Consider the following 23,270-nt stretch of genomic DNA (forward strand, 5'->3'; position numbering starts at 1 on the left):
ATGAACTTTTTGTACATCGTATGCCTACTTTTTTTAAAAACATTTATGGTTGTTTTGGTAGACGGATCGAGATGGAATTGTTAGAGCTGAAACAAGATATAGCCCTAATTCTTGTTTTCTTTCGTACTTTATATATTTTACATATGAGTAATGCTATATATCACAATTATTCTACAATGATAATGTGTAAGTCCCAATCAATCTTTGGATTTTTTTTTTTTTCAAAAATATTGATCTAGTGATTGGTTGGAACTCTCAGGTTATCATTGTTGAATAGTTGTGGTATATAGCATTACTCTTGTTATATGCTTCTATAGAGAGGGCAAACTAAGAGTACCTGATCGATTAAGAGGGTCCGTTGTTAATTTTTAAGTTTGGGGATGATTGCAAATGGCGTGTACCATAATTTCCTCTCTCTCTCTCTCTCTCTCTCTCTCTATATATATATATATATATATATGAGCAATGCTACAAACTCAGCTTTATATAACTCCTGATCAATTGGGCTGGTGTGGAGTGCTCATAAACTATGGATCAATATTTTTTTTTAAAATGTCCATAAATTATGGGCACTTAACATAAGCCTAGTTGTTTGTATATACATATAGGGTTTAGGGGCTACTTGTATTCTATGAGCAATACAAGAGAAGGGGAGGGGCTACAAAGAAGAAGAAATAAGAGAATACATAGGAGAAAACTACATGGATATAACCCAAAAGAGTAATTGGGTTTGGTTGAAATGTTGAGTAAATGGGTTGTTTTTTATGGTGGCGCCCGGCAGAGGAACAGAGAGCGGTGGCATTTTGACAGAGGAGAGGGTGGTGGGTCTTTAATGGGGATTAGGGGTTTTATCATAAATTGAAATATCATATTTGATATTTCAAGCTGATGTGTCTTTCTCTCATTGAAAAGGATTTTTTTTAAAAAAAAAAATTGTACAAAATTCTTACAAAAGTTAATTATATTTTCTTTTAATATAAACTCTCTCACATTACTTATTCAACATGCCAAACACACTTGCCTCCAACGGCGTCGTCACACATCATGCTCGATCTATTCCTCCCCAACTTCCTCTGTCTCTCTCTCATAAAAGCACCAAAATATCCGGCTTTTCTCTTTTGTTTTAATCTTTTAGTTGAACAATGACATATCACCACGTGGTGTCGCTAAAATGAAACAAACACGTGGTGTCCATTGTTTTCTTTATAATGAGCTCTCTCTACGCTTGTCGTTTTTGTTTTGGAAATATTCTAGTACGCCACCACCAAAAACAAAATCTCAATAAAAGTAATTCATCAACTTAATCAATACTTGCAAAATAACGTCCAATCACCACATTTACTTCTCGCTTGCTTTGCGTTTGCATTTGCGAAATTGACCCTTAAAATTGACTAAGAGTTTGTTTAGAATTACGTTTGAGAAATAAAATTTTTAAGTCAAAAAGAGCTTTTTGGCAAAAACTTTAAAATGAAGTTTTTGCCAAAAGTGCTTTTTAACCATTTTTAGGCTTTTTGAACCCTTAAAAGTACTTTTAATTTTTTTTACCAAACGAGTACCTTTTTTTTTTTAAACAGGCTTTTTGAGTGTTAAAAGCACTTTTAGGCCCCTCAAACGCAATTCCAAGCAGACTCTAACTAATCTTAAGTATACTTATTCCGTTGTTTGGTAACACATTATTTCTGTGAATAGTTTATTCTCATGGAACTACTAATTTCATACACACTAGCTAAGCCACTCAAGAATGAGTAGCTTAGTCAAAAAAAAAAAAAGCTTAGCTAATCCTTAAGGAATGTAATACATTTTTCAAAAATACTCATACAATTTTTTTTAAAAAAAAATTTAATTTAAAACAAAACAAAATAAAATAAAATAAAAAATATGAAAAATAAAGTGGGTGGCTTGACCACCCATTGGGGTGGTCGGCCACCCACAAAAGAGGTCGGGGTGGTCGCAGCCACCCTGGTCCCCAGATGAGCTCACCCATTTTATTTCAGGTTTTTTTTTTTTTTTTTTTTTTTTTTTAATATGGGATTTGAAAATACACACACACACACACACACACATATATATATATATATATATATATATATATATATAGGGTTTTTCGAAATTTTGATTCAATTTTAATTTTTTTATGTATGTTGTTACAAAATTAAGAAATATGAATAGCTCTTTTGTTCTTATTCCTAGTAGTAGCTATTCTTTTTTTTCTTTTATTTTTTTTACAATATAAACTAATGGTATGATTTTATCCACAAAAACTTCAATCTAAATCAACAACACAAGTTATTTTTTTGCATTACTTTTATGAGTTACGTTACTTTTCTACCAGCCACCATTTTCTTCATTTATTTTTTTATTTATTTTTTCTATTCAAAGTGAAAAAAAAAAAAAAAATGGATTTTTCTTCCAAAATTCGTTGTATATGTTTACTCCAATTGCACATGTGATTGTAGGGTTGTAAGAAGTCCTGATGGGCTCCTATTTAGTTTTCTGTTATTCTTTTGGCATTCCTTTAGTTTTCATCCCATTTTTGTCCATTTTACTAATAAAACCCTTTTATTTTCTTATTCTGAATCAGTTTGATGGGAGAGTTTCTCATATTTACCATATATACATTCCCCTTTCTCTTAGGAGATAAGAGTGAAACGTGTAAAACCCACTAAAAACCCTTCAAAATGTGTGGATAATTTTCAGGATAAGCTGACGAGGACAATGATCATTCAACTTCAATGCTTTCTTCCTTAATTGAACTCCCACTGTTTTTAGTAAAGCTGTCGAGGATAATTATGGTCATTATAGTTAGCATTTCTCCTTAAGCAAAGGTCTAAAAATCATTCCTACTTTGTTAATGGAGACGGAATGTAAGTGAACTATGCATATTGCACATGACAGGAGTAATTGAGTTATATATGCTCGAGCGACTCAAATTATAGCATCTCTCGTAAAGCAAATGGGACGGGAATTGAGTGTAATTAACTGCAAGTATTGCTCGTGAAAAGGGTACGTGGGCTACACCTGACTGGACAGGTGCTCGATGAATGGGGAAGAAATATAATGAGATTTGCAAGCATTGCTTGTGAAAAGGGTAAGTGGGCTACACCTGATTGGACAAGTGCTCGGTAAACGGGGATAAGATGTAATGAGTTGTGCGTATTGCATATGATAAGAATAATTGAGCCATACTTATTGGGTTGCCCAAATTATATCATCTCTCCTAAAGCAACGATTGAAAAATCATTACTACTTCATGGACGGAAATTAAGTACAATGAATAACTCGTATTGCTTGTGAAAAGGGTACGTGGCTACGCCCACTCTAGCAAGCACTCAAGCACTTGTCCAAATAGGTGAAACTCACTTGTTTTCTTAATAAATTATCTCTAATCAGGACAGAGCTAGCTTTGAATTTCGAGGGGACTCAGGGCTAAGTCTTTTTTGAAAATGGACCAATTGACAAAAAAATACTTTAAATTAATTTTTTTTACCTTAATTTTTTTTTTCTTGTAATTTAGGGGGTTCAGGGCTACTGTAAGTCCTCCCATAAATCCGTTTCTATATCTAATGCATTCAATATGAACTGTTGATTACATCTTATCCAAGTAATGCTCTTACAAAGAATCACCTCATCAAGATAGAGCAATTAGCGACACATTTGCCTCATCACATCAACAAATACTTCAAACCAAGAAGAGTTTATGAATAGTTAGATGAAACCACCTTCACAATAGCCTTCTCCTTTTCATTTTCTTTTTCCTTCTTTTTTTTTTTCATTGCCATCAATGTTTAAGAATAAAGAAACATTATGTGAACAACGTGTAAAGCTATAATTGGCCCTCCCACAATCCTGCCATTTTTTTCCCAGCGTCCGCTTGTCAATTAAGACTGCCACAGCCACAGGTCCACAGCACTTTTTTCTTCATTCGCTCTCTCTCTCTCTGATCTTGCCTTGGAAGCAACCACAATCGCAAGCGGTTGTTAGCAAAAGGAGAAAAACCCGCAATCATATATCTCTCAAGTTGCATTCTTGGCACGTTCTCCTATGCATCGCCGTCAATAAATACCATAAAAAAATGAAACCATGTTCTTCACCAAACAACTTAGCTATGGCATGCTTGTGTGGTTGACGTCTCTCCCAAGTCTCATCTCCAACAACAGATCCCACCCCACAAACTAGTCTATACTCTCAGGCCACGCCATGGCAGGAGCTTGTCTTATCATCTACAAGGTGTTGGTGTACATCTTCTTGAGCTTTGTGGTCACCCAGTCAGCCCCAAATACTGCTCTTATAGCAGAGATTCCTGGCTTCACTGGGACTCTCCCTTCCAATCACTACTCTGGGTATGCCTTTACATTTACCATTTCTCTTTTTGTTTTATCCAATTTGGTTTCCCATTTTCTGGGAGTTGTCTGTTTCCCATAACTTCTTTCATGTTAATGTTTTGGATTAATCCTTGTTGGGTTTCTCTTGTTATGTGGGTTTTTTTAAGGTATGTGACAATCGACCAAAGTCATGGTAAGAATCTGTTTTACTACTTTATTGAATCCGAAGGAAACCCATCAAAGGATCCGGTGGTTTTGTGGCTTAACGGCGGACCAGGCTGCTCCAGCTTTGATGGATTTGTATATGAACATGGTATCATTTCAATTCTGTCATAAAGTTTTTTCATTTCTTTCTTAGTTTTTGATGAATTTGGAAGTTCCCCTTTCCTTATTTGTTCCGTCATTTAAAAAAAAAAAAATTAGATTAGAGCTTCTGCATATATGAGTGTGGTTTTGGGTATTTTGAAGACTAAGAAGATGATAAGGTTTGACCAAATTGGTGTTTCATGTTTGATTAGTCTAGTATCATTAACATTAAGGGGCATGTGGGACATATGATAATGAGATTGATTTTTCATGACTAGTGAAAGGCTTTGACTCTTACTGTGTTTTATTTGATTATAGTTTGTTCTGAGTATCACCTAAGATAAGTTCACCAACAGTTCCAATGATTGTGTTTCAGTGTTTTTATTATTATTATTATTGAATTGTGCTAATTACTCTCTTATACCAAAATTAGAATCATAAATTCTATAACATGATCTTATTTACTGGTTAGTGGGCAGTCTATTGTAGTAGCCTTTGAATAGTCATGAATCTAAAACAGATAGTTCTGATTTCAAGTACTTCTATGCCTTTCTACTTCTAGGTACTGCTTAAAAGTCTTATAATATTAATTATGTGCTTGAATTTAATTGATTTGTAAAGTATTTTTTCTATGATTTTTGCAGGCCCATTCAATTTTGAAGCAGCAAAGACTAAGGGAGGCCTTCCCCAACTGCACCTCAATCCGTACAGCTGGTCAAAGGTTGAATTTGTTGAACTAATTCTAAGTTAAAAAAGAAAATAGATTTTTTTTTTTCTTAATGCAAACATTAAGAAATGACTGTAATGAGTTTGATTTTGTACTGTTTCCTTTTTTTCATATCCACGTTTAATCGCTCATCTATAATTCTGCTTTACATTTTAGGTTTCCAACATTATATATTTGGATTCTCCTGCTGGTGTTGGATTTTCTTACTCAAAAAATCAAACAGATTATAAAACTGGCGACCTAAAGACTGCCTCTGACACACACACATTTCTCCTTAAGGTAAAAAGGAAAAAATTTTAAAAGCCTTACAAACTAGTTGATAGATTTTTATTTATTTTTCTTAATTTTCGGATACTAATTGTCTACATTTTACTGTTGTGCAACCAGTGGTTTGAGTTGTACCCAGAGTTCCTCTCCAACCCATTTTTTATTGCTGGAGAGTCCTATGCTGGAGTATATGTGCCGACTCTAGCTTTTGAAGTAGTGAATGGTATTCTTTCTGATATTTGAACTTGCAATAATTAAAATCAAAACTAAACGGCAGTTTTAAAATTTTTACAGGAATTGATGCTGGTATAAAGCCCATTCTGAACTTCAAGGTGTGTATCTTTAGCTATTCTCTTTTTTTTTTTTTTTCTTTTTTTTTTTTTTTTTCTTTTTTTTGTCTGTTAATTTTGAAAGTTATGAATGCAATCTGAATTCATTGTATACAGGGTTACTTGGTGGGAAATGGAGTTGCAGATGAGGACTTTGATGGCAATGCTCTTGTTCCATTTGCACATGGGATGGGCCTAATCTCTGATGACCTATTTGAGGTACCGGTGGAGCCTCTAAATTTTGATGTATATAGTGATGCCAATTTCATCAGCCTCACTTAGCCCAAAATGAAAGAAAAAAAGATATGTTGCACTGACTAGGGTTCTAGACTATGAAATATCAACATTTTGACCTTTTATTCCATTTTCCAAGTCATATCTAAAATTTTGATGTTGGGATATCTACCAATTTCAGTCTTTGACTTCACATGGTCCTGGAAACTATTCTTGTTAACAAACATAATTTCCCTACTGTTACCTCTTTAAACAAGTTGAAGCTCATATTGCATAATAGTAGTTTTTTGGGGAAAGTACATTTACCCCCCCTAACTACAAACAAATTTACAATGTCCCCTCAATCTTTCAATTTCTGATTTTTTTTTTTTTTTCTAAATTATGTAGTTTCCCCCTAGTTTTTTTTGTCAGGAATGTCTATTCTCAGTTATGTTTTATTCTGTATTAATTAGTTGATAAAATTTTATTATTAACTTTCTTGGAAGTTACTTCCAGCTATTTTGATTAGTTAAAAGAGACGCAACTAATTTCAATGTGGTTGTAACATTTAAAATATTGTTGGTTTATATACATTTATGGGATATAAATTGCATAACAAAAAGAAGAACAAAAAAACATTTGAAATTTAATTCGTCTTTCAAAAAATGCAAGTTTCCTATCAAATATGGCTAGGCTAACTATAGTTCCCTTACCCCCAAACATGGTTCCAATCACCTATGCTACATATTGCAGGAGGTTAACAATGAGTGTAAAGGAAACTACTATAATTCACTTGATGAAACCTGTCAGAGCAAGCTTGCAAAAGTTGATGAGGTAATAACTTATCTACTATGACGGTTTATAGAAGAAATTGAAATTTGAATTATGTGCCCATTCATTTACTTTAACATTCTTATTAATCCACAGGACATAGATGGTTTAAACATATACGACATTCTAGAACCATGCTATCATGGCACAGATATAAGAGAGATTGCAACTGATAACATTAGGTTACCATCCAGCTTCCGCCGACTAGGTGAGACTGAGAGGCCTCTTGCTGTTAGAAAAAGAATGTTTGGTCGTGCCTGGCCTCTTAGAGCTCCTGTGAGAGATGGATATGTTCCAACTTGGCCACAGCTAATAAATAGCAACAATGTTCCATGCACGGTAAGTTATGTATATTACTATACATCTAATTTTTTTTTTTCTCTTGTTCCTTTTCTCTACTGGTGATTTGGCACTGCTTAATTTGCTCAAACATGGGTATTAGCATCTAGGTTTCTGAGAAAGTTGAAAGAAGCCAACTTTGAAATGCTGTTTCTTCTCATTTCATATATATCTTCTTTCATGCTACTATTAGTTGTATAAGATGCATTAGTATAAATTACTCATTTGTGGCATGTACTCCGACATTACTGTTGATGAAGAGGTGATTTCTTATATTCTTATTCAAGTTATGATGCCCTTTTCTTCTATAGATCATGTCCATTCTTGATTTTTTTTTTCTTTCTCTACTTGCTATAGAGTTTGTGATAATATTGGGTGCTTTCTTGTCATATAAGACTGCTATATACTTTTGATTAGATGCTTCAATTAAGTTATCATAGGAGGTGAGCTTTGTTATGAAAAAGTTGGCTCCGTTTGTTAATGTGTTTTGGAGGGTGCTTTTTGTTTTTGGTTTGAAAAAGTGATTTGGTGTAATATAAATGTGAAAACAGTTGAGTGTTTTGTATTTTGGGTTGTTTGTTAATGTTTTTGTTTTGAAAATAGAAAACAAAAATGAGGAGAAGAATGGTCTAACAAAACAAAGTCTGTTATTTTTGGGAGAAAATCTAGTAGAAAGATGTTTCTGGAGTCCTAAGAGATCAATACCTAGCAATCAACTATAATGGGAAAGGCAACAGTATAACCTTTATCTATTTGGACTAAGTAGCACGTTGATGGATATTTTGTTGTGGCTGAGATGAAAATGTATGATTGGCAAGATATGAAGTAGGTCAAATTGAAGTTAAATGCAGCATGGGTACTTAGATGTAACACTATTTAGTGAAAGAAGAGATGAAATTTGACCAAGTTTTTGTCATGTAGAACAAACATCATGAGCACACCAATAGAACAAAGACTTGACTCAAATTAGGGATAGGATTGGAAGCCACATTAGGATTTCTAGGAACTCCCATTCTTTGACTATGCTCCTATGAAATAGAGGAGCATATTGTAAATTTAAATTTGAATCCCTGCCTTTTGGACCTATTATTGGGTCTATAGATGAATTGTCATGAAGGGCTAAAAGCTCTAGGCTATGTTTGTTGACTTGCTCAAAAACTCTTTTCTCTTTTCTACACTAAACATTTTTGAAAAGTGGCCTTCACCACTAACATGATTTTCAAAAAAATCACGAACCATTTTTCAAAAGATAAATACTTTCTAGAAAACTTCTCGCACCTTCCTACAAGAATATTTTGAAAACACTAACTTATTTTCTTGAGGGTAGAGGCTGACTTATTAAAAAAAAATGGCTACAAGGCCACCTCCAACAGAGGAGAGGGTGTGGCTGCCGCACAATGACCCTTTGGGTTTGGGGAGGGTTGCACGACGACCCTCAAAACCAAAGAGAAGGGGGGTGTTGATGCGCGTCCACCCAAATAAGACAAAGGTGGCTGAGCAACCACCCCAAACATAGGAGAGGGGGTGGCCGAGCAACAAAGGATATGCGTGTTTTTTTGTTTTAATTTTTTCAATTTTTAGAAACACTTACCAGATTTTTGCTTTTCAGAAATACTTTTCAACAATTTTCTTTTGTGGATCCCGCAACACTTTTTTAAATGTGGACCCCACTGAAAATGCTTTTCACCTCTTCAAAAACTCTTTTCAAAACACAATAAAAAAAGTACTCTTTTCAAAAACAAAAACTTTACCATCACCTAGTTTCTGGTATAGATTCTCCAAGCCATTTCCTTTTCACTATTTTTTGTCAACAACTGATCAAATTGGTGTTCTCAGTGATGCCATGGTTTATTTAAATTGTTGATAAAATAGTTTCTTGCTTATGTTTTTTCTGGACTACTTTGCCCACAATACTGGGATTGTCTTCAAGTAACTTGCTCTCTTTTACTTAACAGAAAATTTTTCTCTCATTTATTTATTTATTTTCTGTAGGATGATGAGGTTGCAACATCATGGTTGAATGATAAAGCACTCAGGAAAGCTATTCACGCTGAAGATGTATGGTTCTCTAAATATTACTAATTCACACTAGATTATGAAAGCTGTAAATATTACGATCCATGTTGTGTAACAGGAAAGTGTGGCGGGTAGTTGGGAGTTATGCACAGACAGAATCTCATATTATCATGATGCTGGAAGCATGATCAAGTACCACAAGAACCTTACTTCCAGGGGATATCCGGCACTTATTTACAGGTAGATCTCCAACTTTGATGTTTCTTAATGACTTAAGAGCCTGCCAAGAAACTTTCTTTTGCTTTGGATTGTTTGCACTCATTGTTCCATTTGATTGCAAATAAAATTAAAGAATATGAAAATTGTTGGGATCTATGCTGTTTGGGTCAAACAATTCCCTTAAGATTCTAAATGCTCTTTCTTTTTCGTTGGTCTGATTGATATATATATATATATATATATCCTTTTAGCTTCATCAATCCCCAATCCGTTTAAGGCAAACCTCACATACATTTCCTCATTACTCCCCTCCAGTCTTTTAGTAAATCCATATTCAAAGTAGAGATGATTTCTACTCTTAATACAGTTTGGTTTTCACAATTGATTAATTCTAAACTCTATAGTTTTCATAATTAATGTTTCAGCTATGTTTTTGTTGACCTACTTTAAGAACACTTTTGAGGCTGCATTTTCTTCAAGCTCATCTGACTGTTAAAAAACCTTGGAAAAAGAAGAATCTCGGAATGATAATGTGGCTCTACATTGGCATAGAGCATGGAAAAATGTTAACTGCAATCAGTTGATTAAAATCTGGTTACTGCTACCATGACATTCTTTTTTTTTTCTCCTTTTGAATACTGACATTTCATATATGGTCAAGTTAGATTTATGCTTGTTGCAGCCTACATATACTGATATAAAATGCAAGGAATCCTTGCAAAAAATTTTCTTGTTTGAGAGGTTGGGTTCTTTTAATTGTGGCAGTGGCAAGAACCTAAGTTGGTGGGGTATAATTCTTCAAGAATGCCTGCTGGCACTGAAGTTACTATTATAGTAGTTATGTGAAGAGAAAAAGAAAAATTACAACTTACGTTGCTTGTGGCCTTCAGATTTCCATTGACCTGTTGAAATGTAGTATTTGCTCTCATAATCTGATCCTTGAGACATTTGATTTAATATGAAGCGCTGACCTGGAGTTTTCTATTCCTTTGAACATATTCAGTAATTGCTGATGTTTATGCTTGTGTCTCTTTTCTATTTGGTGATAAGTCAGCATTGTAATACACTATTGCAAGATAGCTCTCCACCATATTGTAAATCGCCCAACCTATCCCATGGTCTCTACTACAGCTACTTAGAGGTTTTATTAGTAGACATGATTGCTTCTAAACTGTTTTCTAATTAAAAATTCCTTCACACTGTTATTTTTAATGAGATACGAACATGTTTTGACTTTGTTAATATCTCCTAAACACGTGGTTTCTGATAATGGGATACACGTTTCTATTTCTTTTTTTGCAGTGGTGATCATGATATGTGTGTTCCATACACTGGGAGTCAAGCATGGACGCGATCAATTGGATATAAGATTTTGGATGAATGGAGGCCTTGGACTTCAAATGGACAAATTGCTGGGTACTTTCTACGTTTCCCTGTTTTTTTTTTTTTTTTTCATTTTTCCTTCCTCTATCAAGAACTTTGGAATAGTATCTTAGCATGAAAGAACTATGTTTCAATAACCATTGCATTAAATGGATGATTTTCTCTCTGCTTCTACACATTTTTGAAGCAATGGTTTTCAGCGAAGTTCTCAATACATTTTTGTAAATACCCATATCGATAGGGCTGAAAAATTTTTATACAACTCACGAACCCAACACAAAATTAGCGGATTGAAATTAGGGTTGGACTCTTTTAATTAAATGGATTGAGTTGGGGTTGACTTAAATAGTTTTATACTCATGCCTTGACACGATCCGAACTGGATTCATGAACATGAACTGTCGTCCCTATCTACTAAATTACTCTTTGTTTTCTGTGCAGGTATACACAAGGGTATGACAACAATCTCACCTTTCTAACCGTAAAGGTCAGTCCATGGAGATCTTCTGATTATATTATAACTTATATTGAAATTGGACCTTAATTTGAAGGATGCAATTATTTGCGGCTTTCATTCTTGAAGATCATATGTTCGTTTGCTTGTGTTGGTGCAGGGATCTGGACATACTGTCCCAGAATACAAACCAAAAGAAGCATTAGATTTTTATAGACGGTTCTTGGCTGGAAAACCAATATGAGAGAAATATGTAAGGTCTTTTTTCTCTTTCTTTTTTTTTTTTTTTTTTTTTTTTTTTTTCCCTCTGAGCAAGAAATATGTAAGTTATAATTGAGTGCATGCAGCAAATAAGTTTAATGTGTGGGAGAGAGAGGGAGAGGAGTCTTTATATTCTGATTCTTTTCCCCCCTTCAATATATGTAGTTTAAGAGTATGTGAGAAACTTGATTATATAATAGAAATTGGAAAATGATATGATTTGGTGGCTGAACAACTTCCTTTGATTTGGACAATCACCTTGGATTTTACCTTACAGTTGTGAAATCTAATACTTGCTGTAATGTAAATTTGAATTTGTAAATGCACTTGCCCTAAAGCGTGTAAAAGAAAAACAAAAGCAAGCAGAAAAAGATAAAAAATGTAGGGCTCAGTTTAAATTCTCAAACTATAATGGCCTTTAAATTACTTGTAAAATGAAAATCGTTTCTGACTCCAACTGCTGTTTTAGCCAATTTAAATTATTCATAAATTGGACCTTGGCCGTTTTAGCCTGTATCCGACCCCAATTGGCTTGTTGGCTTGTTTTGAGCCGCTTAGCCGAATTAAAGCATTCTCAATAAGCTCTATAAAATTTTTCGCTAAAAAAACCTACTTTTACCATTTTAGTTAGCCACTTTCCAATGCTACATTTATCAATCTCTCTCTAAATATTTCCATACTTCATTTAAATATTATTTTTATTGATTTCCAATAGCTTCTTTTCAATGCAATACTTTCATGAGTCAGATGTTCAATGTCATTCGGATCCCTTCATATTTTCTAAAATATGATATTCTTTTTTTTTTTAACAAATTATTTCTTTATTGATATAACAATCAAATTAGGTAAAATGCTCCGTACAAATACAATGCCAAAGATACAATTTGAAATTTTCACAACTCAAATATTATCTATGATATAAACAATAGTCTCTCGAACTATTGTAAAACAATATTTATGAAAAGTCACTGTCCTAATTAGCTTTAGAGCTATAGCAAATTTCGACGAATCATGTCTCTATTCGCTGCCAAGTCATTGATTTCCTAGCTTTTTTATCTCTACTATTAGTGTTTTATCAATCGCAATCCCACTTGCTGCTTCTATCATAGTGACAATTCTTCTTTATGTCTGATAACTCTTTCATCATTGGTGTATGGTTTGCTCTCAGAAAATGAACCATAAGAAAACAAAAGACCAACCAGAAACCAATTCCGTTATTCTTAAGGATTCGTGAAAACAAAACCTAAGAAAATGAATAAAACTCCACTTTATCGATTGCTACTAAAAACAGATATAGTGATGATATATTTTTATTTAAAAACAATGAAAATACAATAACAAAAACCCAACACACTTTCACGCGTCACTAGAATGCACCCCGATGACCATTGACACACGCGCTCTCTTCGATCTACGGTGGAGGCGAGAAAAAGGAGGGAGAGAGCCAGAGAGGGGGCTGGTGGAGGGAGTCGTAACTCCCCCCACTTTGCTATGCTCTCTTTTTAGGGTTTAACGATTTACGTATGCTGTAAAAAAAAAATAATAATAAATAATAAAATTGAATAGTTAAGGAAAATTGAGCAACAAATTTAGAGAGAATATATATATCTGACGAGAACCAACTTGGAAAAAAGATAAGAGTTTGATAAATGTTGGTTTTTGAAGATTTCCTTCAAATTTGGGCGAAATCCAAGTAATGGAAAGCTTGAGGATGCTTTTAGAAGCGCTCTGCTATTATCGAGTATTTTGAGAGAAGAATGGGCAGTGCTGCTAAATTGAGAAACTCTCTTGCTTTCCTACTGAATCACTATTATCATGTAAGGCTTTCATTTCATGCTCAGAACTATTCTTCTTGTTGTTCCGGAGAGAATGTGGAAACCCCAATTCAGTTCTTGGCTTCTGTGAGAGCTCAATGCAAATCCGGAAGCTTAAGGAGTCTCGATGATGCATTGGGGTTCTTTCGTCGAATGGTTCGCATGCACCCTTTGCCTACCATTGTCGATTTCACACAATTGCTGTGTGCGATTGCGAGAATGAAGCATTACTCCACAGTTATTACTCTGATTAAAGAAATGGAACTTCTGGGAATTTCCCATGATGTTTATACTCTTAGTATTTTGATTAATTCCTTCTGCCATTTACACCGGGTGGATTTTGGGTTCTCTGTCTTGGCAAGAATTTTGAAACTTGGTCATCAACCGGACTGTAACATTCTAACCACTCTTGTCAAGGGGCTCTGTCTTCTGGGTGAAATCAATCAAGCTATGTGTTTGGTTGATGAGATTGACAAGAATGGGCATAGCCCTGATATATTTACCTTCAGCATATTGGTGGACGCACTTTGCAAACAGGGGATGCTGACAGAGGCCGAAAAGGTTTTTGGTGTGATGATTCGGAGAGGTATAGAGCCTAACCCAGTTACGTATAATTCATTGATTGATGGTTACTGTTCGCAAAACAGAATTTATGAGGCAGTCAAAGCATTTCATATTATGGTTGAGGACGGTTGGTTGCCTTGTGTTGTTAGCTATGGCATATTGATCAATGGATATTGTAAAAGTAGAAGAATTGATGAGGCAATGAGTCTCATTCATGAAATGTCTAACAAGGGAATGAATCTCGATGTTGTAAGTTACAACACTCTTATAGGTGGGCTTTGTCGAGTGGGGAGACCCCAGGCTGCACAAGAGCTACTGCATAAGATGCAAGCTTGGGGCAACCGTCCAAATCTCCGAACTTATGCTGTTTTGTTAGATGGTCTGTTTAAGAATGAAAATTTTTCCAAAGCAATGGCATTGTTTCAAGAGATGGAAGACTACAAGCTTTGCCTTGATATTGTGATTTACAACATCTTTATTGGCGGTATGTGTAATGCCGGGAAAATTATGACTGCTAGAGAACTCTTTTATAGTCTTCCTTCCAAAGGTTTGCAACCTAATATTCGGACTTACACTATAATGATCAAAGGGCTTTGCAAAGAGGGACTACTAGATGAAGCAAGTGAGCTGCTTGAAAAAATGGACGGAAATGGTTGCTCACCTGATGCTTTCACATATGAGACAATCATTCGAGGAACACTGCAGCATAATGAGACATCCAGGGCTGTAAAATACCTCCAAATAATGGTTGCGAAGGGGTTTTCTGTAAATATGACCAATGCAATGTTGGTTGACTTGTTGTCAGCTATTCAAACGGATAGAACAATTCAAGAATAGGTTTAGAAGTTTCTGTGAGGGCTTTCTACTTTTTCAACATCAAAAAGTACTTTCACACTTTGACCCATCACTACTCAACCCTAAAGGGTAATTATTTGCTTTGAGTAGATTTGATTCGTTCAGAAATATTTCTATGAGTTAAGATTGTTTGTTTCCCTAATTGCTACTGGCAGCTTATATTCATAAAAGATTTATTTCAAAGTTTGGCTGATACGGAGTTATTGTAGAATAATCTTTTTGAGTTTAGAATTTTGGTAGTTTTATGTCCATTGGCTATTGGAGTGGATGTTTTTAAATGTTCCTTCTTTTGAAATTAATTTGTGAGCTGCATGTCAAAGGTTGTTAAATAGAAATGTATGTTATGCTCAAATGTGAATACATACTCTTTGTTAACTAGGTGCAACAATTAAGTAACCCGTGCTTCTAACCTGAATTTGCCTAGGTATTATAAGCTTTCCTAAGCTCTTGGACATTGGATTGGGAACCAGTTTAGATTACCATTGTCTGAATAGCTTGTCAACTTAAAGAAAGTTTCTGATAATCATATTTGCTTCTTTGTCTATTCACTAGAAGGTAAGCATCTTTCATTGTTGTCTGTTATAAAAGTAGTTGATAGTTTGGTGATCATGAGTGTCATAGATGCTTACTGGCCTAATTTATTATAAAAGTATTTGGGTTATAATTTGCTGGTCAGATTCGGTGTTAATGCAGAACCTAGGTGCTTGCAAGTTAGGCCATTGTTATAAAACCAAAATAGACTGAACTGTTGGACATTTGAATCGTTAACCTGTCTAAGTTACAGTCTGTTTCATCCTTTTGATTGTCTTCAGCCAAAACTCAGGAGCATTTTGTTGAGTTGTCCAACCCTCATGGTTTTCTGATCCTTGTTCTGTTTACACTTACTGCTTTTCTAGGGTGTTAGTAAGGATGCTTGAACCTTGATTTATTTGATTGTACCGAGTCTTACATTTTTTAGGTAAGAATGCGTTTATTGCTAATGTTATTTAGTTCTGTGCCACACAGCAAATGGAGTTTAGTTTGAGGCCCATAGCAATTAGTTTTGTGCTTTTGCTTGCTCCATGCCTCCATCCCTTCAATTAAATAGAGCTCCATTTCTAGAGTAGAGTAAGTGTTTTACTCTTCTTTGTACTGGTAGGATACTGTTGTCGAGCATTTGACTAGTTCTGCTGGACTAGTAACGAACTCATCCTCTTGGCATCTCAGCATTTGACTTCAAACTAGACTATGTGTTACTATGAAATAAAGCAGCATATTTTATGTAAATTTAAATTTGAATCCCTGGTTTCTGGACGTACGTATTATTGGTTTCTATACATGTATTGTCATGAAGGGCTAAAAGCTCTAGGCTATGTTTCTCTAACCATCTCAAAAACTCTTCTCCTCTCAAACACTATAACACACTTTTCAGAAAACTTTATCAAACAATTTTGAAAAAGTGATGGCCATGATGCTGGAAGCATGATCAATTACACCACAAGAACCTTACTTCCAGGGGATATCTGGCACTTATTTTCAGGTAGATCTCCAACTTTGATTGTTCATAATAACTTAAGTGCCTGTCAAGAAACTTTACGTTGCTTTGTATTGTTTTCACTCAATGTTTTATTGGATTGCAAATAAAATGAAAGAATGTGAAAATAGTTGGGATCTATACTGTTTGGTTCCACAATTATCATAAGATTCTAGATGCTCTTTTTTTTTTCTGTATATATATATATATATTTCAAGATAGCTCGACAGGTATCTTGAAAACAGATTTAGATGGAACTAAATTCAGCAAGTACATTATGGTCTCTTTGTATTTCCACTAGTGAAATAGAGGAAGAAAAAGAAAAGAAACAGAAGGAAAGAAATATCTCCTTCACATACAAAGAATGGCCGGTGATGTAGATGATGATGGGAAAGAAATATGGATTCCCGTCATCCCCCCAAGCTATCCCACGGATCTCTTCTTACAGCCACGTAGAGGTTTTATAAGTAGACAGGATTGCTTCTAGACTGTTTTCTACTTAAAAACTCCTTCCCACTGTTATTTTTCATAAGACAATGTACATGCTTTTGACTTAGTTGATATCTTTCTAAAATGTGGTTTCTGATCACTGGATAAGCATTTCTATTCACTTTTCTGCAGTGGTGATCATGATATGTGTTTTCCATACACTGGGAGTGAAGATGGATGAGATCAGTTGCATAGAAGATTGGGGATGAATGGAGGCCTTGAACTTCAAATGGAAATGTTGCTGGGTACTTCCATTTCCCTTTCTTTTTTCTATTTTCATTTTTCCTTCCCCTTCAAGAACTTTGGGATAGTATGTTGACATGAAAGAACTATGTTTCATAATCATTGCAGTAAATGGATGGTTTTCTTTCTGTTTCTACACATTTTCAAAGCAATGGTTTTCAGCCAAGTGCTCAATACATTACTGAAAAGACCCATATGACTTGCTACTAAATTACTCTTTGTTTTCTCTGCAGGTATACACAAGTGTATGATAACAATCTGACCCTTTTAACCATAAAGGTCAGATCTTCTGATTATTGAAACTTCCATTGGAATTGCACCTTAATTTGAATTATTCAATTTTTTGTGTGGCATTGGCTGGAAAACCAATATGAGAGAAATATGCAATTTTTTTTTTTTTAATTTAATTTACTTTTATGAGCAAGAAATATGTAAATTATAGTTGAGTGCTTGCAGCACATAAGTTTCATGTGTGGGAGAGACGCAGATGAGAGAGGAGTCTTTCTATTCTGATTCTTTTTTCCCCTTCAATATATCATAGAAAATTTATTCTGATAAATTTTGATTGAACAGTTTTATTATGGGTATCAATTAATTAAGTTGATAATGTCTCTCAATATGTTGGATGTGGCTTAAACGAAGGAATATGATATTTAAAAAATAATTAAAAAAAAAAAATCATTGGTTTTTATGACCCGAAATCCGAGTGACACTCTTTATAACAATTATCATATTTATTCATATTTCAAAAATAATAACTTTTAATTAAATTTCAATCTTTAATTTAAAAGTTGAGATTTTTTTAAAAAAAAATCCTTCATTGGGAATTGCTTGATTCCTAATAATTTTTCAGATAAGCTTTTCTTTCAAATTGGATTAGAATAATTTCTTTCAATTTAATCTATTTAATTGACACTTGTTTAAAATATATGTTAATCATAAAAGCAATTGAATTACCCCAAATATTTTTTCAGTTTTTATAAAGTATATGATAATCGTATGCATTTTAGATACATGTCAGAGTAATGCTATACATCTCACTCTTATCCGATTTTTATCTCACTTTGTTGAATTGGCATCGTCAATCAACCTTGAATTTTTATTTTTATTATTTTTTTTGTTGAAACAAAGGCCGATTGGCAGTGTCACGTTGAAGTGAAATAAAACTATAAAAGTGTGATGAACTCATCAATCTAATATACTAAATTAACTAGATTTGAAGGAAAATTTTGTCATTTTTCTTTTACTATCGTTAAAATGTGAGTAATGCTATCATATATATGTTATTATGTTATACCAATTTACGTGTCAAATTTTAAGAAGCTTATTTTAAGTGATTAATATAAAAAGTTACTTAAAACACGTGAAGTTAATCGGTATGATATGAGTCTCATATATGCTCTTAAAATATTAAACAAAAGAAATAATTTTATATATTTCATAATTATCTCATAATGCTGGTATAATAATTTAAATTAATCTTTAATTATTTTTAACAATGAAAATAAAAAATTGATCGGTCTTTGTGATATATATATATTAGCCTTTGGAATTACGACGCATTTTGCAATAAATGTTGAAATAAGACATTTCCTTTGGAAAGTCACAAAGGCAATATTGCGCACCGTAGTCTGTTGAGTCCAAGAGAGTGGCGACCAGCCATGGCAGCTCTGCTTTCTCTGCTGCCGCAGAGACGCTGCCTCTGCACAAAATCCCACAAGAAATGGAGCGTAAAGCAAGTGACGAAGACAAACTTCGAGGAATCTCTCTCGGAGATCAAGACCCACATCGCCCACTCCGACTTCATCGCCGTGTCGCTGCAGAGGACCGGCTCCGTGTCCGCGCCGTGGCACCGGTTCCTCCCCTTCGACACGTCCCACACCGCCTACGCCAAGGCCAAGCGCGCCGCCGAGCGCTTCCAGCTCCTCCAGTTCGCCGTCTGCCCCTTCTCCATTAGAGACTCCAAGCTACTTGCTCACCCGTGAGTCGTACTTATCCTTATGTTCTGTTTTGTTTGCAAGAAAATGTGGGAAAATAACAAACAAAATGAAAAGTCCTCAGCTTCATCACCGCTTGTCCTGCCCTGCTTGGTGCTACATGTCCAATCAATTTCTTGTTTCTTCTTTGCGTTCTGTTTGGTTTCCGAGAACATTTGGGAAAAGGAAAAAAAAATAAAATAAAAGAGAAATGTCACCTGACCTCCAAACCAATTTGTGGGTGTGGAAATAAGGCCATAAAAAGGAGAAAACTTTGAATCCTAAGATTCAAACAGCCTTCTTATACACAAAACTTGATTGATGACGTTATTTTCTTGCTTCTGGTGCAGATATAACTTCCATTTGTTTCCTAGGGATGAACTGAAGATAGGGATGCCATCTTATAGTTTTTCATGTCAAACGTCATATCTGACGTCCATGGCTCGAGAAGGTTTTGATTTTAATGCCTGCATATACGATGGTGAGCCTTATAGTTATATAGAACTCCAAAGATTTAAAATTTTTAATCTCAGACCATAATCTTGTCTAATAATATTAGAGTACTGCCAATTGCCATACAACTTGATGATTTGACAGCAAAAATCAGCTCTTGGATGATCATTTTAAAAAAAAAATTACAAAGGCTAATTTTCAGTGGCACACTATCTCAGGTGAATGACAGCTGAATGATAATCTACTAAATAGCATTACTCATAATATTATCTTCAATAAAAGAAGTGTGTAGTTAAGGATATGGTGCAAGTGGCAGATGCTGATGATTTTACTAAGGATATTGTAACCAAAGGCAGATAAAATGCTATTTAGGTTTTGGGGCTAATATCTCATGAAATGTCCTATACCAAGCTGAACGAAAAGGTTAATTTTCTTGTGACAGGAATATCATATTTATCTAGGGCACAAGAGTCTGCAGCCATACTTCAGATGAGGAATCCAATTCCCATCACTCATGTTGTGAAATCTTCTTCTACACCTAGTGTTGCTGATTCAGTATTCATTGAGAGGATTAAATCACGGGTTAAGTATTGGAGAAATGCATGCAAAGATTCTAGTGGAAACAGAGATGGTAAGGATAATGCTCCTACTTTGATTATTTCTTTCAGCATCTAGTAACTCATGTTCAATTTTATTCCTTGGTGCATTTACTTGTAATTTGCAGAGCCTCTATTGAGTTCCCTAAGAAAGCTGGTCTTAGGGACTGAAGAGTATGGATCAAGACCATGCATGAATATTGATGTTTGCAGCGAACGTCAAGTGCAGCTCGTGCTAGAGGTAGATTGATCTAATAAAGTTTTATATCCGTTGGTTGAAGTGATGCTGAGGTTTTCTCTCCCTTAGTGCTGGTATAATTAGTGCGGATTTTGATTTTCATTTGGGGCTGCATGTGGAATATTTTTTCTGGGTTGGCTACAGATGTTGGAAGAGTTCTCTGATGACCTTGTTCCTTTAATAATCCCAGCGAAGGGTGGAGCAACCCAGGCAGTTCGTGTCATTTTGACAAGTTCAAAAGAGGACAAGGTTTTACTTCAGGTAGCAAGTAGAATCAATTTTTTTTGGTTATTAAATGCATGGTGAAGCTTCTACTAAGCTATGTAATTGAGGTTTTGATTGACAGAATGAGCTTCAAAATCTTCAAGAAGAACAAACCAAGAAAGTCCGTGGCTTTCGAGAGGTGATCGACTTGATTTCTGCTTCACACAGACCTGTTGTCTCCCACAATTCCCTTAATGGTGTATCTCTATATAAATAATTTTCAATACCTTCAAACACTAATAACCATGACTTGCTTTCTTTAATTCTTCATCTTACAGTATTTTGTTGCTTCATGCAGATTTTACATTTATTCATTCGAAGTTCCTCACTCCTTTACCTCCTAATGTTGATGAATTTATGTGCTCCTTGCACTTGGTTTTCCCACATATACTTGATGTCCAGCAACTGATGAAGGAAATTGGCCCTTTGAGAAAAGTTACCAATATACCTACAGCTATTTCCTACTTAAAGGATCATTTTTTTGCACCCATCGATATGGAAACTCTGCACCAAGGTCGGTCACTCTTTCTCAGGCCTAAAACACAAACACATACATGCACTCATACACACATAGGCAGGCTCAATTTTTTTCTCTTTTCTTTTTCAGTCTTTTGGCTAAGGGTATGCAGGCTTAAACTATTGCTGCAATAATGCAAACAACTTGTTTATTTCTGTTTTGCTGATCTGTTGCTTCTTTGTTCTTTTGGCTAATTCATTTCCTTTCAAAATTTTCAAATGCAATGAATGTCAAACATAGATGGGTTTGTTTTGTTATTTATAACATCTATAACAGATTAATTACTTATACATATTTTAAGCCTTTGTATTTATATTCAAAATATTTTATTCATATACTAATTAACTAATGTTCACGAATTGATTTCTTTTCATGTCCGTATCTTAACGTATCTGCATCCAGCATCGGTATCGGTACTTCATAAAAATAAACACCAAGTTTATGTTCCAAATAGAAATTTTCTTTTGTAAAAATACTAGTTATAAACTACTCGACCTTAATCTCATGCTTGTGAGACTGTTAGTAACCACATCATGGTCATTTACATCACTGCATCATGGTCATTTACCTCAGAGCAGACCTGAATTCTGTATACCAATTTTATGTTTATCAGATACTGCGAATGACGGTAAGATTCATGGGCATAATGTTCTACGCATCGCTCATTTGTTTGCAAAGCTCTGTTCCATTTTGCAAATTGCACCAACTGAATCTGGTAACAAAAGTTTGGTTCCCGCCCTTGAGGAGTATGCAAACATTTTAAATCCATGCTCCATGAGCCCTCAAGAATCAACTGATGGGGACATTAGTATTTGGACTAACAATACAAGAAAAGTGAGTTGTGAGCATTTGGTTTTCTTGTGGGGATTTAAGCGTACGATGACTGCTGGAATACTGAAAAGCTTGCTCCAAGGGTCACATGACGTTTTCTCTGAAGAATTTGATGTTCGGTTAGTGGATAAGAGCTGTGCCATTGTCGTATTTTGGAAACCTGGTTTATCTAAAACTTTTCTCAATGTAATGAATAGCAAAGAGATTTGTGGATCTTTGAGGGAGTTGGTCTCGGAAGGCCTAAGAGCAGCTTGTTATGCAACCTACAAGAGAGTTTGTAGTTTAGGTATATGGGAGGCAGATTTGGCTGAGTCATTAGAAAAAGCTTTGGAAGAGCCTGATTGCCTTAGGAAAACTGATTCTGGAACAAATCCATTAGAAGTTTACTGGTTTAGTGACTTGGTTATTAACTTGGATGAACTTTGATATATGGTGTTCTGTTTCTTGAACAACAGATCAACATTGACCTGAGATTAATTCTACTTTAACTTAATCTCAAAGAGCAACAACTTGTTCTTTTTCCATTCGGAGATCAACTTCAGTCACCAATGGGAAGTGGGTTTATAGGCTTCCAACTGTTGGGAACCTCAAAAAGCAAATGAAAGTAATGGTTCGTGAATGCCTGTGCCATGAGATCTTGCTATTTTTATATATTTCTTCATGTAATACTTTTTATTTGCTGGAGTTTCTCATGTATTTCTTCCTCATTGCCCGTTCTTAAATTTTGGTGTCCACTGCCCAGACAATGTGCCTGTACAATTTTGTTTTGGAAGCCCTTTATTTTATTTTATTTTATTTTTTATATTTCATGTGTATTTGAGACAGATGTCAATTTAATAGATTTGGTTGGAAGAATTTCCTCTGATCTAGTTTGGAAGAAACTTTGTTCTTTTTACTTTCTCTGTTTTGGAACTTCTAGTGTGGAATTGAATAAAATTACCCCGTAATACTGTGATAGGGAGGAGATGTCCAAAAGGGGAGGGGAAAAGATATATAGGTGATAAGCAAAATCCTTTAATTGGGACATCAATGAGGAAGTTGTAGGAGGAAATTAAAAAAAATAAAAAAAAATAAACTTTTTTGCCCACTTTTCAAGTCCTCTCCATCCAAGTTCTTTACTCTCCTCAGCTTTCAATCGTAGTATAGGATCTGCATAAAAGCTATATCTGTCTGTCCAGCTCTCAAGTGCACTAATAGCTGCATATTTTTACCTATAACCTTCTGCAGAAGTTTTTTTTTTTTTTTTCCTT

General features: G+C 34.7%; 3 protein-coding genes across 3 annotated transcripts; all 3 read left to right on the forward strand.

The window, feature by feature from the left end:
* Positions 1-3,888: 3,888 nt before the first annotated feature.
* Positions 3,889-11,891, forward strand: LOC132166195 (serine carboxypeptidase-like 20). The gene is made up of 14 exons (XM_059576978.1): positions 3,889-4,340; positions 4,490-4,635; positions 5,273-5,349; positions 5,512-5,634; positions 5,743-5,845; positions 5,917-5,954; positions 6,069-6,170; positions 6,918-6,998; positions 7,092-7,334; positions 9,327-9,392; positions 9,469-9,590; positions 10,872-10,985; positions 11,394-11,439; positions 11,567-11,891. The coding sequence occupies exons 1-14, from the start codon at positions 4,198-4,200 to the stop codon at positions 11,648-11,650; spliced, it is 1,488 nt and encodes a 495-aa protein (XP_059432961.1). The 5' UTR covers positions 3,889-4,197; the 3' UTR covers positions 11,651-11,891.
* Positions 11,892-13,273: 1,382 nt separating this feature from the next.
* LOC132192194 (putative pentatricopeptide repeat-containing protein At1g12700, mitochondrial) lies at positions 13,274-17,714 on the forward strand. The gene is made up of 4 exons (XM_059607461.1): positions 13,274-14,969; positions 16,312-16,419; positions 17,035-17,147; positions 17,379-17,714. The coding sequence occupies exon 1, from the start codon at positions 13,425-13,427 to the stop codon at positions 14,880-14,882; it is 1,458 nt and encodes a 485-aa protein (XP_059463444.1). The 5' UTR covers positions 13,274-13,424; the 3' UTR covers positions 14,883-14,969; positions 16,312-16,419; positions 17,035-17,147; positions 17,379-17,714.
* A 1,028-nt stretch (positions 17,715-18,742) lies between these two features.
* On the forward strand, positions 18,743-22,894 carry LOC132184967 (poly(A)-specific ribonuclease PARN-like). Its single transcript, XM_059598777.1, has 8 exons — positions 18,743-19,126; positions 19,472-19,602; positions 20,017-20,205; positions 20,299-20,411; positions 20,553-20,669; positions 20,755-20,869; positions 20,971-21,186; positions 21,803-22,894. Exons 1-8 carry the CDS (start codon positions 18,807-18,809, stop codon positions 22,444-22,446), a joined length of 1,845 nt encoding a protein of 614 aa, XP_059454760.1. The 5' UTR covers positions 18,743-18,806; the 3' UTR covers positions 22,447-22,894.
* The last annotated feature ends 376 nt before the right edge of the window (positions 22,895-23,270 follow it).

This window comes from Corylus avellana, chromosome ca1 (genome assembly GCF_901000735.1).
Source record: "Corylus avellana chromosome ca1, CavTom2PMs-1.0".
Taxonomy (NCBI): domain Eukaryota; kingdom Viridiplantae; phylum Streptophyta; class Magnoliopsida; order Fagales; family Betulaceae; genus Corylus; species Corylus avellana.

Excerpts from the sequence above, each read along its gene's own strand:
- LOC132166195 (XM_059576978.1), top strand. The coding sequence starts at position 4,198 with ATGGCAGGAGCTTGTCTTATCATCTACAAGGTGTTGGTGTACATCTTC. Across the intron at positions 5,955-6,068 it reads AGCCCATTCTGAACTTCAAG|GGTTACTTGGTGGGAAATGG; the intron begins GTGTGTATCTTT and ends CATTGTATACAG. Across the intron at positions 6,999-7,091 it reads AGCTTGCAAAAGTTGATGAG|GACATAGATGGTTTAAACAT; the intron begins GTAATAACTTAT and ends ATTAATCCACAG.
- LOC132184967 (XM_059598777.1), top strand. The coding sequence starts at position 18,807 with ATGGCAGCTCTGCTTTCTCTGCTGCCGCAGAGACGCTGCCTCTGCACA. Across the intron at positions 19,603-20,016 it reads TAATGCCTGCATATACGATG|GAATATCATATTTATCTAGG; the intron begins GTGAGCCTTATA and ends TTCTTGTGACAG. Across the intron at positions 20,206-20,298 it reads TTCTAGTGGAAACAGAGATG|AGCCTCTATTGAGTTCCCTA; the intron begins GTAAGGATAATG and ends TGTAATTTGCAG.
- LOC132192194 (XM_059607461.1), top strand. The coding sequence starts at position 13,425 with ATGGGCAGTGCTGCTAAATTGAGAAACTCTCTTGCTTTCCTACTGAAT.